Genomic DNA, 13,152 nt, shown 5'->3' on the forward strand with positions numbered 1-13,152 from the left:
CCTACCAACCCCGCAAAAGTCCAAACCCAGGCCCCGTCTGCTGGCCGGGAGGTGTGTGGTGTGTGCGTATGGGCGTCTGCGTTGACAGAACCTCCGACTGGCGCGCGGCTGTTCGCGCCCAGCGGCAGCGGATCGGGCAGAGCACGCCGTCCGACGAGCTACTCCGGCGTCCGCGACCCGCCCGCGACGCATTCTGCGCCGGCGCGCTCGAGGCTCACAGCAGGATTGGCGAAATGGTGCGGCGGCTGCGCGCCAGCCACGCCGCCTATGTGCTGGACGACGGCCTGAACGGGCTCACCGAGGCGGAGCGGGACGCGCTCGATGGTGAGGGCGAACGGGTACTCGGCTCGAGCCGCGAGGCCATCGAGCGGCTCGCAAAGTCTCTCGCAAAGTCCGTCGGCGGCGGCGCGAGCGCGCGTGAGGCGGACTCTGGCGACGCCGTGGCAGGCGAGGCGGTCGAGACGCGCGGGGGCGAACGCGGCGGGCAGCCGCAGCAGCACCGGAAGGCGATGCTCGACTCACTCAACGACGAGCTGCGGGAGCTAGGGAGGCGCCTGTGTCCCACACCCGCGCCTCTCCTCCTCTCCTCTCTCCTCCTCTCCTCCTCTCCTCTCCTCCTCTCCTCCTCGCCTCCTCTCCTCCTCTCCTCCCCTCGCCTCCTCCGCTCCGGCTGACCGCAGCCCCACGCCTCCCCACCGCACGCAGGCTGCGCGATGCCCAGCGCGCGAGCCGGCTCAAGCGAGCCATGGAGGCACGCGAGGGGCGGCTCAGCGCCGATGTAAAGACGCCTGCGCACCAGTTCAGCGAGGCTGGGAACAGGTGCGGGAGGGGCGACTCGGAGCCGCGAGTGCGGCTTCGGCCTCGGCCGCCCCCGGCTGGGGCGTGCGCGGAAGCGCCGGCGGCGGAGGCAGAGGCGGAGGCGGAGCGTGCGGGAGCGAGCCATTGCCGCCGGAGGAGCGAGCGATTCATCGCTCCTCCGTCACTCTCCTCCATCGCTGAGTAGGAGCGGCCTTCCGCCGGAGGAGTGGCGCGGCGCCGACGTGCTCGAGGACGAGCCGCTCGACCAGGACGAGGAGAGGGAGATGCGGCTCGAGAATGCGGCGATCCGGGCGGAGCTCGAGCAGCAGGACACACCTCCGAACGCACCTCCGACGCACCTCTCCCACACTCCTCTCCCACACACCTCTCCCACACACCCCTCCCACACACCTCTCCCACACACCTCTCCCACACACCTCCGACACACCTCCGACACACCTCCGAGATGCGAGGGATAGCCCACGCCTGAGTCACACCAGCGTGTGGAGAAGCGCTGGCCCCACCCTAGCCTCGCCTCGCCTCAGGTCGAGCTGGCGCGCCGAGCCGAGGCGTGCTGCTGCACGCGTCAGTCTTGATGGCCTCCTTCTCCTCTCGTCACACGATATGAATAATTCAACTGTCTCTGTGCAGGCGTCGATGCTCGAGGTGTCGAGCCTGTCGCACATGTTTGCGTCAAAGATCGAGCAGCAGTCGCACCAGGTCGAGACACTCTTCACCGACGCAGAGGCGCGCCGCGCGAACGCGCGAACGCGCCTCGCTCGCCCCCCGCCCTCCGCACGCCCCTCACCTTCCGCGCTGCAGTAAGCAGCCTTTTTAAAGACCCCCCCCCCCCACACACACACACCACGCCCGAGCTGCTGGCGTGTGGGTTCAGGAGACGTGGCCTGAATCCACACACGGGGACTCACCCTCTCGCCTCCCTCTCGCCAGTCGACCTCCGAGAACCTCACCCTCGGCAACCGATACATCGACTCGGCCGCAAAGCACTCGCGCGACTTCCGGCTGCTCGTCCTCACCTTCCTGCTCGTCGCCTCGCTCTCCCTCATCTTTTTGGACTGGTACTACCCTTGACGAGTGTTGGGCTGCTGCTCGGCTGCGCGCTGCTGCAGCGGGACACGGTGCTCGACGTCGAGCTGTGCGGGCACGTGTGGAAGGTGCTCGTCGGGGCTCGCCCTTGAATGAATCCTTGAGTCATGAGTGTGTTGATTCACCCGAAATAAATAAAAAGAAGGCAATCGAGGGAGAAAGCAGAAATACACAAAGACAGGGACCTGTGACAGGACAGGGAGCAGGGTCCTGCTCCTCCCCACTCGACCCCAGCCCTCCCCACCTGCACGAAATAAATAAATAAATAAATAAAACGGACACCTCTGGTAGGAGATGGGTAAAACACCTGCGCCACGAGCAGGATCTTGGGCTCTAGATTTCTCCGGGACAATTCTTTTTTCTAGTGTTAGTGCCAGTGCGCGCCAGTCCCGTGCCCAGTAAGTTTTGTCCGTAAAATTCGTCCCGGAAAAATAAAAATAAAACAGACAGCACAAGGGAGGGATGGGAGGACGGCGCGCCGCAAAAACGGCTTCTGTGAGAAAACGCAGCGCTACCTAGATATGTGCCAGCACCCGAGGGTTTTACCAAGCTGCCACCCACTTCACGCACACTGCGCAAAAGGCCACACCAACCAACCAACTGTTTCCGGGCCCGAGTGCGCGAAGTGCGGGACCAGCCAACCAGCCACGCTGCTCGCAACATGCGAACAAACAAAGGGCTCCAGGCCCCAAATGACGTGTGAGTGTTAGAGTTGTTTGGTATTGCTAAAAATCTCTCTCTCAACATGCGTGTCGCGCACTCACTCATTCATGACCGGTCTCAATGCCCCACCCCCCTGCGCGCGGGCCTTCTAGGCCCGCGGGTAGTCTCCCCCCATTCCCAGGGCCTCCAGGGCTCGCACCTCAACCTCTCACAGACCAGCGCACAGCGCCTTGCGACGTATTTTCTTCTCAAACTAGGGCTGTGAAGCACGACGACATCCCTGAAGTGTCGCGCCAGCGAGCTAAAAGGCCGGGCACCATAACTCCTCCAACCATGGGCCAGCCACAAGCCCTCCTTGCGGCGAGCACGGTGTGGCTCTCTGGCTGGTCCCTGGGCCTCTTTGCAGCGGCGTTGTGGGAGGGCATCTGCGCGCACAGCGCCTACGACCTGCGGCGCTCAACGCCGGACTGCCTCCGCCATAAGGGGAGCGAGGTGTGTGCAGAGTTTTCTGTCGCGTGGTGCGCGGCGCCAGCGAGCATCCTGAGCCTCTCACCGCGCTGGCTCGGCGACGCGGCCGGCATGGGAGGCCCGCTGCTCACCTGGCTGCCGCTCCTGCTCGGCTCCTCCTCCGGGGGCGGCGGCGGCCGCAGCGAGGGAGAGGTGCGTGAGGCGCTGCGCCTGGCGCTGACGTGGTACCTCGCGCTGATTGGGCCGGTGCGGCACGCACACCGGCTGATGCCCGCCCGGTGGGACCCGTCGGGCCACATCTTTGTCTACGGCGCCCAACTCGCGCCGTACGCGCACGCGCCTCTAGCGCACCTCTCCCTTCCGGTGAGAGGATGGCTGGCCGGCTGGGCGGCGGTGCTCCTCTACCTCTCTGTCCAGACGGCGGCCTTCTTCCACACCCCTGGCGAGACCGCCGCGGGCTTCGCCCTCGTCGCCGCCCTGTGGCTTGCTTGCGCAGGCTGCGGCGCCAACGCCGCAGAGCCAGACACCGAGCCGGCAGCGGGGTTGCGCCTGCTCTCCCCGCACGGGCACGTCGCGAGAGAGTCGGCCCGGCTGGCCGTCGGGGCGCGCGCGCTCGCGACGACGGCCGTGGTCTGGGCAGGCTCGACCGCCGCCGCGTGGATGGGCAGCGCCGCACCCGAGGCTGGCACACTGCTCGGCCAGCTCGGCTACGACGGCGTCCTCTGGCTCGTCCTGCTCTCCCTGCCGAGCGCGACGCAGGCGGCGCCGTCGAGGCGCGAGATGGCGGCGGCGGCGGACGGTGCGGCGTTGACCGCAGCAGAGCCGTCCCTGCTTGCAGCAGCAGCAGCAGGAGGAGGTGGAGGCGCGCTGCGGAATCGGGTCGGGCCTCTGTCCTGCAGCGCCTCTTGAGCGGGCCTGGGGCCCCGCACTTGTGGTGGGCTTGTCTATTCAGTTGTCAAGCAGTGTCGGGAGGGACGTCGCGGGCGATTTGTGACGTGTTTGTGGGTGCGAATCTGTGTCTCAACTCATACATCTGTCCCTGTGAGCTGTGTGTAGGGTTGTCTAACGTTAATTTGGGGCCTAACAGTTGCGCTATTGTTGGCTGACATCCTCAACGTTGTTCAAGTGTTCACCCCAGCCCATGCTGTTACTGTTTGTTACTGTTGACGGCTTTAGTTACTGTTGTTCAGCGGCCAGCGCAAGCAGAAAATATGTGTGCACAATGATCAATGTGGCAAAAACCCCGGGTAAAACCCGAAAATAACCTGGGGGTTTCCGGGTATTTTCGGGTATTACCCGCACTGGACACTACTCACTAGAGATCGTCGTGGGTCACTGCCAGGCCTTCCTTATACTGTTGTTCAGTCGGCCTATATATAATATAATATAACGTTAGGGTTAGCCGCTCTGTTGTTGGGGGTGTATGTGGGTCAGTCACGAGTCAGTGTAGTGTGTACAGTGTGATCAGCTGATAACTGACAGTGTGTGCCTGCGTGCTGGCCGGCGAGTTTTGCTTTTGCGTTTTGGGGCCGGCGGCTCGGCGCAACGCCAACGGCGCACGGCGTCGAGGTGTACCGTGTAGTCTCTCTCTCAAGAGTAGTCCCTTTGAAAGCGTCGATCAAAGGGCGGGTATACGCGATCATCTCATCAGCCCGACTTGCTGCGCCGTGGCGCTGCGCCCCCGAGCCCCGTCGGCGTCGCGGCCCAAAGTGCGGCCCACAAGCTGTGCACACAACGCGCGGCGCCACACCACAGAGGTGACAGTTGCATTAGAGGACCTCTCTTGCCCCACGCCCCCCCTCAACAGAAACTGGCGGATCCTCACGGTGCGAGCGCCGGCGCGCACACTCTTCATGTAGCCGGGTCGCGGGCACGTCTCTCTCGTGGTCTCTCTCGTGGGCAGCTCCGGCGAGGGGGCGCGCGTGCGGTCTCTGCTCAATAGACATAGTTCTTCACAAAGAGCGACTCCTCGATGGAGGGCTGCGAGCCGGGGACGTACTTGCCGGCGGAGGCCTCGGCGTTGGCCTGCGCGCGCGCGAGCAGCTGGTCCTGCGCCTTTTGGTAGTTCTCCTCCTTGCCGCCCCAAATCTTGATGCAGGACGACTGCAGCGCGCGCGAGTAGGAGAAGGTGAGGGCGAAGGCGCCTGCTCGCAGCCGGAGGTGTGAAGAGACGGTGGTGGCAGGCCCCGAGGAGAGTGTGCGCGCGAGGGCGTGCCCTTGCGCTCGAGCTTGTTGATCTCGTTGAGGTAGATGGAGGAGTCCTCCTACACAGCCGAGAGATGGCCGAGGTAGAGCCGAGATAGAGCCGAGATGCAGTGTACGGACGAGTGCTCCTCGGAGATGCCGCCCGAGAGGAAGGTGACGCCGGGCATCGCCGACGGGAGGGAGCGGTCCAGCGTGCGCACGGTCATCTTTGCGATTGTGGCTGGGTCCGACTTGTCTGCAGGCGGGAGGGGAGGAGGGCGGTGGGCGGAGGGCAGAGTGGGGGGGAGGGGGGAGGGGGGGGGGGGGGGGGTCCGACACTCCCTCACGCAGAGGTGCTTCTGGTAGGGGGAGGGGTTGGGAGCGGGAGGGAGGAGGGGGGAGTGTGTGTGTGTGTGTGGGGGGGTCCTTCTCACCGGCGCAGTCGATCCCGGGCACCGTCATCGACGGCTTAAGGAGGGACCCCTCGAGCAGGACTCCGTTGTCCTGCAGCTTCATGTACACGGTGGAGAGGACGCGCTCCTGGACGCGCGCCGTCGTTGCGATGTCGTGGTCGCCTGCCGTGCGTGCGGCGGAGCGCCGCTCAAGGCTGCGGCCGGGTGGGGCCGAGGGGGGGGGGGAGGCCCGACATGACCGAAACGCTGCTGACGTGCCCCGAGGCGAGGCAGGGGGGAGAGAGGGAGAGGGGCGGGGAGAGCCCGCGGGGCGTGCGTGCGGCGCGCGGGGTGGCCGGGTGGGGCCGCCGTCTCATCTACTCAAGCCACCGTCGAGCAGGATCTCCGGCTCGACGATCGGCACGAGGCCGTTCTCCTGGCAGATGCGCGCGTAGCGGGCAAGGTCCTGCGCCGCGACGTCAATCGCCAGATCGGTGGGGCAGCCGGCCGCCACGTTGATGGTGAGGGCGGTGCGCCACTTGGCGAAACGCGCTCCCTGCTTGTAGTACCCCGCGCACCGCTCCGCGAGGTTGTCGAGGCCGCGGCACCACTTCTCTCCGTCGCCGCCGCCGCAGAGCGGGATGAGGCCCGTGTCAACCTTGATGCCCGGGATGATGCCGTTGCCCTTCAGCACGTCGACGAAGGGCTTGCCGGCCGGGTCGTCCTGGAAGAGCGTCTCCTGCGGTGGCAGAGCGGGGCGCGGCGCGTTCGCTTTGCCCTCTGGTGGGTGGGAGGGCCAGCCTTGAGCTCTCGCCTCGAAGAGAATCGCGCCCGAGATGTACTGCCCAATGCCCTTCGTGGTGAAGAGGAGGTTGCGCCACTTTTGGCGGTTGGCCTCGTTGTTCTCGAGGCCGATGCTCTCGAGCCGTGTGCCGACGGTGCCGGTGGACTCGTCGCAGGCAAGCAGACCCTTGCCCGGCGCCACCATCGCCGACGCCGTCTCGCGCAGCTCGGCGGCGTACTCGCCGTCGTAGATGGGCGCCGCGTTGGGCGTCGCCATGGCGATGGAGGCGTGCCGTCCGGCCGGCGCGATGCGGGTCGCCGGCGATTGGAAGGAATAAGCGCAGAGAGTGAGCATTGCTGAGATAGATGCTATGGCGAAGACCGTGGAGTCGGTGTCCCTAGGGTACCAGCGGAAAAAAAAACAAGAGCGCTAATAGTGGACATTGAAAGGCCGGATACGGGACCTTTAGGATTCCGTGAGGATTCCGGCGACCGAAGATCATGTCCTCTAGAAAGTGGAGAGCAACGTGCCCCAGTGACCACCCCAAACATCCACCCATAGTCACAAGGTGCCACACACAAGAGAAAATGACACCGGACGTCCCACGGAGTCAAGAGCAGCCACTGTCGGTCGTCCAAAAGATCTGTGATCGAGGAGCCGGCATAGTGGGTCTCCCTCCAGGAAAGGTAGAGCTGATGAACGTTGGGTAAGTGGAACTGTAACGTGAATGGTCTCCGGGAAACCATCTGTCGCGATTCTCGTGGAGCGGCAGTCCTTCAAATCTCGGATTGTGTCAGAGGGCTTGACAACTGCCGAGAAACGACTGCCCGATGCGGTTCGGAGCATGATCGTAACTTGTCCAGCCTCGATCACCGCTCGTTGAGCGGCCGCTGAAGCTGGGCTGGTCGCACCGCCTTCGACTGCTTCCTCCTGATGGCCAGAGAGCCCGTCCTCCAGCTCTACTGCTCGAGCTTGGCCGAACGGCAGTGAAGGCTCCCCCGCCAAGGCCACGGCGGCCAGCCCGGCCAGCGCGCTGCCGTCGCCCTCCCCTCGGGAGATACGTGGAGATAGAGAGCATGGCGAAGGCTGTGGAGAGTGGAGAGGTCAGAGGTGCTCTCGCTCCCACCGGCACCAACTGGACACCGAACATCGTTTTTATTTGCTACTTGCAGTGTTCGACGGACAAATGAAGGATGGGGAGGAGACGGGAGAGGGGCTGAGCAGGGTTCAACACGACAGGAGGATCCCAGAGTGCGGAGAGTCACGACGATCAAAGCGAGGGCGCAGATCCAGCGCAGATCGTTTTGCACGGCTGAACGATTGGACCACCCCTGGCCCGAAGAGGCCGCCCCACGAGGCGGGCATGGAGAAGCGCATCGACGGAACGTAGGTGTTCAACGTTTTCGAATCGCATAACATGGCAGCTCCGTGACAACCCTCAACCCACCTAAATGGGACTGCAGAAGCCCTTCGTCGTCGGCTGGTGGAGCTGCGAGTGCAGCGACCACTGCATTGAAGGGTCCTTGAGCGGTCGCGCGTGGAAGGCGAAGGTCCCCGCACCCCAACACCCAGGCCGCTCCGAGCAGGGCCAACGTGCACAGAATTGGCGGTTCCCACGGCTCGCGCCCACGTGGCGACGCAGTGTCTTCTGCGGTGTGCTCGCCATCACGGACATAAGCATATGACCATGCTCGTCGAGCGGCTGGCTGCACGTTAGCCCCGCCTTCGCCAGGCAAAAGTGAATCGCTATGTCGCTCGCGCCTTTGCCATTACCTGTGTGGTTGGGTGCATCACGCCACTGGTGGATGGGCTCGCATGCCGGCATACGTGGCTCGAGCCGCTGCAACCCGGCGGACGAGAAGAGATTGACGCCCGGACTACGCAAGCACGCGCACGCGCCAAAGAAGTGGGGCGCGGAGGCAGCGTGCGGCCGAAGGAATGCCCGCAGCTTGGGCATCACGATGTAGGAGTCGTCCTCGGCCAGCATTAGCCAGTCCATGCCTGTCATGTTGTGCCTGGCTGCGAACTGTATTGAGGCGCGCACGGGTAGCCAGACGTCGATCCGGCTGGTGTGGCTCTCGTGCGTGGCGGAGGCGCCAGCACAAGAGCTGTTGAGGCGGTGCACTGGCCGCCAAGAAGCGCCAAGCTGCACCCAGCTCACCCCGAGGACGATGCGGTCGCATCCAATGAGCCACGTGTGGAGAGCCACTGAGATGGGGCCGAGCAAAGGCCAGCGCGTCGGGACGACGCACAGCACGCTGACGTCGGCGAGCACGCTCCCGTAAGTGGCATTGCGCATGGATTCTGAGTTGCCGAGAAGACGTCGGCACTATCACTCTATCAGCCGAGGAAGGAACGTCCGCCCGCTACGAGTCTGAGCCGACCTTTACTAACTTACTAACGGCTAACCACCCCCCTTCTTCTTTTCAGTGTATGTGCTCTTATTTTTAAATAAATAAATAAATAAAAACGGACACCTCTACTAGGAGATGGGTAAAAAGGAACAGGTCCCCGCCCTTGCGATCTTTGTGCAGGGTTCTTTGTGGGTGTGGTCGGCGACTAGCCGGGGTCGTCCTCCCGATGGGGGACTAGCACTAGCCGTCTTCCACATGGTCCCTCGGGTCCGTGCTGCTCCTAATCTCTTCGTACATCCTCCTGCTGATCTCCGCAACGTCCTGCTCCCTCCCTCGTCTCGCCCTGCGCGTCTGCTCCGCCTCACCGTCTTCTGCCCTGCGTCGTCTGGTGACGGGTCCTCCATAGTCGGTCGAGGTCGCCGCCCTCCTCGTGCCTCTTCCCAACGTTCCCTCGGCGGCCGATGCCGTCCGCTCCGGCTCCCCAGTCCCCGGGTCTGCCCTGCTCTCGTCTGCGCTAGTTTCTGTTTCGTCATCACTGGCGTCTCTCCTCTTCCTTCTCCCCTTCTTGTATGCTTTGTACATCGCGTCGATACTCGATTCCCTTTCGCGTGAGCACCATCCTGAAGCCCGCCCAGCAGCTGAACCGCTCCCTAAGTCGAAGGAGCACATCGTCAGTCTCGCCCACTTCGCTCGCTGCCCACCGTCTCCGCTCCCTCCCGCTTGAGCCGCCGTTTTTTTTTTAGTTATAAGTTATATACTCTGTCTCTAGTTATGTGGATCGTCGATCGACACCGAGGACAAGACTCCGACACTACACTGCAGGCGGCTCCCACCGCCTCGGTCGCCCGTAGCCCTTTACGATCTCAAACCTGGCGACGCTAATTCGGAAGAGAGCAACCCCATCGGACGCGAGGAAGCGCCCCATGTTCGGATTCCGCTCCAGAAAGCGCGCCCTGCCCTCTTCCGGGCGGGCGGCAGCTGCCCGGCCGACGGCGGTGACGAGGACCCCGTCTCCGTGGTCCGCCAGCCTACCCGTGCGGTTGTCCCACAGCAGCGAGCAGCTGGGCCGCTCGAGCATCTGCTGCGCCTTGCGCGCCTGCAGTGGCGTGGCGACAAAGATCTCCCGCAGGCATGGCGACGTAGCGTACGCCATCAGGTATTGGCATGGAGCGAGGTCTGCATCGGTCGTCGCGAGGACACACTGCACCTGCGATGCAAGCAGTGCCTCCACTAGCTCAGCGGCAGGCGCCTCGTCGTCAGCCAAACTGTCCCTCGCGCCCGGCGTGCACTCGGGCTCGTGCGACGAGGCAGAGGGCCGTGCCAGGGCGACCAGCCGCTCCATACCCGACTCGAGCTGCGCGACTCGCCGTCGTAGCGTGCGGACGGTCTCGCCCATCGCGGAAGCGTCGCGCAGTGTGACGACGGCACCCTGGTCCGGAGCGCCCGCGTTCGCTGTGAGCTCCAGCACGGTAAACTCGGCGGTGAAGAGCGTGCCGTCCGCGCGACTTGCCGGCGCTCGACGCAGGTGGCGACGATCCAACTGAGGCTTCGGGTCGAGGGGACGGAGGTGCCGCACGTGCTCGGGAATCACAAGCTCGGTGAGGCTGCTGCCGAGAGCCTGATCTGCTGTGAAGCCGAAAGTCTCGAACGCACCGCGGTTCCACGTCTTGACTGTTCCGGCGGGGCAGACGTGCACGATTGCATCGGCGGCCGTCTCGAGCGCGTGTGCAGCGAGTGATGGCGGCATGCAGTGGCGAGCAATGGAGACGAGGCCTCGTTGGGACAGGCCGCGTCCGGGCACGAGCTTGATCGGAGGCATCGACACGTGCAAGAGGGTACCCGTCCGACCTTGAGCAGACCGAAGCTGAGTATCTCATAACCGCTCTTTTATTTGAGTATCTGATCACCGTACTCGTTTATTCACGAGGCGACCCCAGGGTCTAGGTTTCCTAGGGGCGTGCTGTGAATAAACAGCGAAGAAGACGCCTGGTATCTGATACTGACCTGTTCCCACCGTCATCACTTTGAACATGGTCGGATCATGGTCGGATCAGGGGCGGAACATGGTCTGGAAATTCCCTAGGTGCCGCCGCCGCTGACCGCTGTTCGAGCACGGTCGGGTTTCTCGGGGTTAGTGCACCAGTAACCGCCGCTGCGCCTTTCATGGGGTGAAAAAACACTATCCGGTGGCAGGTTCATAAAAGAAAACTGTGTCTTGATTTGCCTACAAAACACCTAAAAGAAAACTGCGGTAGCCAACTCGAAGACCACCGCAGGGGCACCACCACACGCTCTTGCTTTGCCAACAACAAACCTACAACCCCTTTTGCCAGAGACATGCCCGTGCTGGCGATGGTTCTTTATCTCGTTGCCTGGAATCCGACGCCTCCAAAGGTGCACGGCTTGCACCAACACACAAAGTGCTCCATGCTCGCCGCCGACGAGAGCGACGAGGCGGTCACGCCCTCGACGACGACCGATTGGCGCGTGGAGCGGGCTCGGCTGACTCGCCAGCACTCACAGGCTGTGCTTCGTCGGCCGCGTAGATTTCTGCCGTGCTCGGCAGCCAGCGAATGGGCTCAGCAGTTGGGATTGTCGACGCGGGAGGAGTGGGACGACTGGCTTGAGCTTGGGGAGGGATGGTCCAGCTACGTGCCGAGGGACCCCGAGTCGCACTACACAAAGCTTGGCCAGTGGCTCGGTGCGCATCGCCGCACTCTGCCTTCGCCTCGCCCTTTCTCATCCCACGTCGCTTGCGCCTTAGGCTGGCGCGCATGGCTAACGGGCGAGGCTTAGACCTTCGTGGCCGGGACCGTGTGCCGTTTTACCGGATCTCGCAAGATGTCGGACCTCCGCGTTAGCGCTGCACATAGCCATCCATGCGCCATGTACGCACAGGGTAGCTGGCGGTAGCTCCTTCACCACACACGCACGCGCGTGTCGCGCGATGCCGATGGCTTGGTTGGACGGTGTTATATAAGTGTTTAGTGTTCTATTCATGTTCATTTATTCGATAGATAGTTACAAGTTAGAGTCAACTCGCACAGACGATAGATACTGCATACACGGCTGCGGCTCCCTAGACCCTACAACCTACAACTCTGGCTCTTTTTTTAGTCTTGACTCTTGTGTTCTTCGTCTTGGAGAAAAAAAAAGAGACCCCAGTTTCGCAGTCCCTGTCCGCAGTCGGTCTGTCGGTGTGAGAGCGCTTCGGGAGCCACGTCGCACGTGAGCCGTCTGCGTGCGTGGCCCGCGAGACGCGGCTCGACCAGGACTCAGCTTCACACCTCGACGCCCAAGTGCTCGCGCACGATCGCGGCCAGCGCATCCTCGTTGCCTGGCACGCCCTCGAGCCGGTGCACCTCCCTCCCCTCGGCGAAGAAGAGCAGCGTCGGCAGGCCGGCGACGCGCAGCTCCGAGGACAGGTCGGGCTCCGCGTCTGAGTCGAGCTTGCAGACCCGCGCCTGGAGCAGACACGAGTGAAGCTGCCGCCCGATGCGTGCCGGCTCGTGAGCTTGCTGGACTATAGAGGGGCTTGTGGTTCAGCACGAGGACCCCGCGTCTTGGCGCCAGACGTGGACCAACGGCGGGGTTTGCAATCTCGTCGAATCTCGGCTAGACCCGCACCTCGCAGCCGAGGCGCTGAGCGATGCGGGAGAGCATCGGAGCGATGAGCTTACACGGCCCGCACCACGTCGCGTACACGTCGACCTAATCAACACTCATCTCCCATCGTCGGCTGGTGTATGGGCTTGCGCGACACCGAGGCCGCCGACGCGTATACCAGCAATGGCGAGCGGCCATCCGCCATCTCTTGCCGTAGTTGCTCTGCGGTCACCTCGCCCACCTGAAGGTATCAGATCGCAGTTTCGGACCTGTCCGGCAGTGGCTTCGATGCGGCGGCCGCGCCAACCTGGCCGGGAGAGAGGCCGCCCGACGCGCTGAAGCCCGCGCTGGCGGCCACCAGGCCCGCCAGCCTCGCCGCGAGCTCCTAGCAAGGTTCCGGGCAGGTTCGAGGACGGTGCCAGAGCGCCGCCAGCCGCGCCGCAGCCCGCTCCTAGACAAGAAAGGGTGCCGGTCAGAGAACAAGAGAAGAGGCGCGAGGTGGCTCCCCAGCCGAGCAGCTCCTGCTTCTCGAGGCAGTCCGCCCACCCCACGTTGCGGGCCGCCAGCGCGCCGCGCAGCTCCTTGACCTTCATCTGCATCGCCTCGGCCAGCGCAGCGGCATACGCCGCCTCGGCCAGCCCCTCCTCGTCTGCAGCGGCGGGCGGCGGCGGCGCGGGCGGCGCGGGCGGCGCGGGTGGGGAGGAGGTGCCGCCGCCTCCGGAGGGCGACTGCGCAGCGTCCGACGGCGCGCCCTCCGCCGGGCTAAAGTGCGGCTTGGAGAAGGCGCGAGCGTTGA

At 64.0% G+C, this 13,152-nt stretch overlaps 7 protein-coding genes across 7 annotated transcripts; 3 read left to right on the plus strand and 4 right to left on the minus strand.

Annotated features, from left to right (window-relative positions):
* Positions 1 to 68: 68 nt before the first annotated feature.
* On the plus strand, positions 69 to 1,890 carry STX18 (syntaxin 18; the record flags this gene model as incomplete). Its single annotated transcript, XM_005759405.1, has 5 exons — positions 69 to 556; positions 706 to 819; positions 1,004 to 1,040; positions 1,450 to 1,518; positions 1,750 to 1,890. 5 exons carry the CDS (start codon positions 69 to 71, stop codon positions 1,888 to 1,890), a joined length of 849 nt encoding a protein of 282 aa, XP_005759462.1.
* Positions 1,891 to 2,885: 995 nt separating this feature from the next.
* On the plus strand, positions 2,886 to 4,141 carry EMIHUDRAFT_350741 (hypothetical protein). The gene has a single exon (XM_005759406.1). The coding sequence runs from the start codon at positions 2,902 to 2,904 to the stop codon at positions 3,943 to 3,945; it is 1,044 nt and encodes a 347-aa protein (XP_005759463.1). The 5' UTR covers positions 2,886 to 2,901; the 3' UTR covers positions 3,946 to 4,141.
* An 830-nt stretch (positions 4,142 to 4,971) lies between these two features.
* FBA2 (fructose-1,6-bisphosphate aldolase class I) lies at positions 4,972 to 6,672 on the minus strand (the record flags this gene model as incomplete). Its single annotated transcript, XM_005759407.1, has 6 exons — positions 4,972 to 5,109; positions 5,141 to 5,180; positions 5,305 to 5,476; positions 5,655 to 5,795; positions 6,003 to 6,421; positions 6,455 to 6,672. The coding sequence occupies 6 exons, from the start codon at positions 6,670 to 6,672 to the stop codon at positions 4,972 to 4,974; spliced, it is 1,128 nt and encodes a 375-aa protein (XP_005759464.1).
* A 1,171-nt stretch (positions 6,673 to 7,843) lies between these two features.
* On the minus strand, positions 7,844 to 8,695 carry EMIHUDRAFT_198283 (hypothetical protein; the record flags this gene model as incomplete). The annotated part of the gene is made up of 1 exon (XM_005759408.1): positions 7,844 to 8,695. One exon carries the CDS (start codon positions 8,693 to 8,695, stop codon positions 7,844 to 7,846), a length of 852 nt encoding a protein of 283 aa, XP_005759465.1.
* An 866-nt stretch (positions 8,696 to 9,561) lies between these two features.
* On the minus strand, positions 9,562 to 10,569 carry EMIHUDRAFT_198284 (hypothetical protein; the record flags this gene model as incomplete). The annotated part of the gene is made up of 1 exon (XM_005759409.1): positions 9,562 to 10,569. One exon carries the CDS (start codon positions 10,567 to 10,569, stop codon positions 9,562 to 9,564), a length of 1,008 nt encoding a protein of 335 aa, XP_005759466.1.
* A 518-nt stretch (positions 10,570 to 11,087) lies between these two features.
* Positions 11,088 to 11,546, plus strand: EMIHUDRAFT_198285 (hypothetical protein; the record flags this gene model as incomplete). Its single annotated transcript, XM_005759410.1, has 2 exons — positions 11,088 to 11,451; positions 11,515 to 11,546. 2 exons carry the CDS (start codon positions 11,088 to 11,090, stop codon positions 11,544 to 11,546), a joined length of 396 nt encoding a protein of 131 aa, XP_005759467.1.
* Positions 11,547 to 12,031: 485 nt separating this feature from the next.
* EMIHUDRAFT_62204 (hypothetical protein) lies at positions 12,032 to 12,461 on the minus strand (the record flags this gene model as incomplete). Its single annotated transcript, XM_005759411.1, has 2 exons — positions 12,032 to 12,214; positions 12,378 to 12,461. Coding segments are annotated over 2 exons (267 nt in total), but the record flags the coding sequence as incomplete, so codon positions are not given.
* Between the last annotated feature and the right edge of the window lie 691 nt (positions 12,462 to 13,152).

The sequence above is a fragment of the Emiliania huxleyi genome (assembly GCF_000372725.1).
Source record: "Emiliania huxleyi CCMP1516 unplaced genomic scaffold EMIHUscaffold_8, whole genome shotgun sequence".
NCBI classification, from domain to species: Eukaryota; Haptophyta; order Isochrysidales; family Noelaerhabdaceae; genus Emiliania; species Emiliania huxleyi.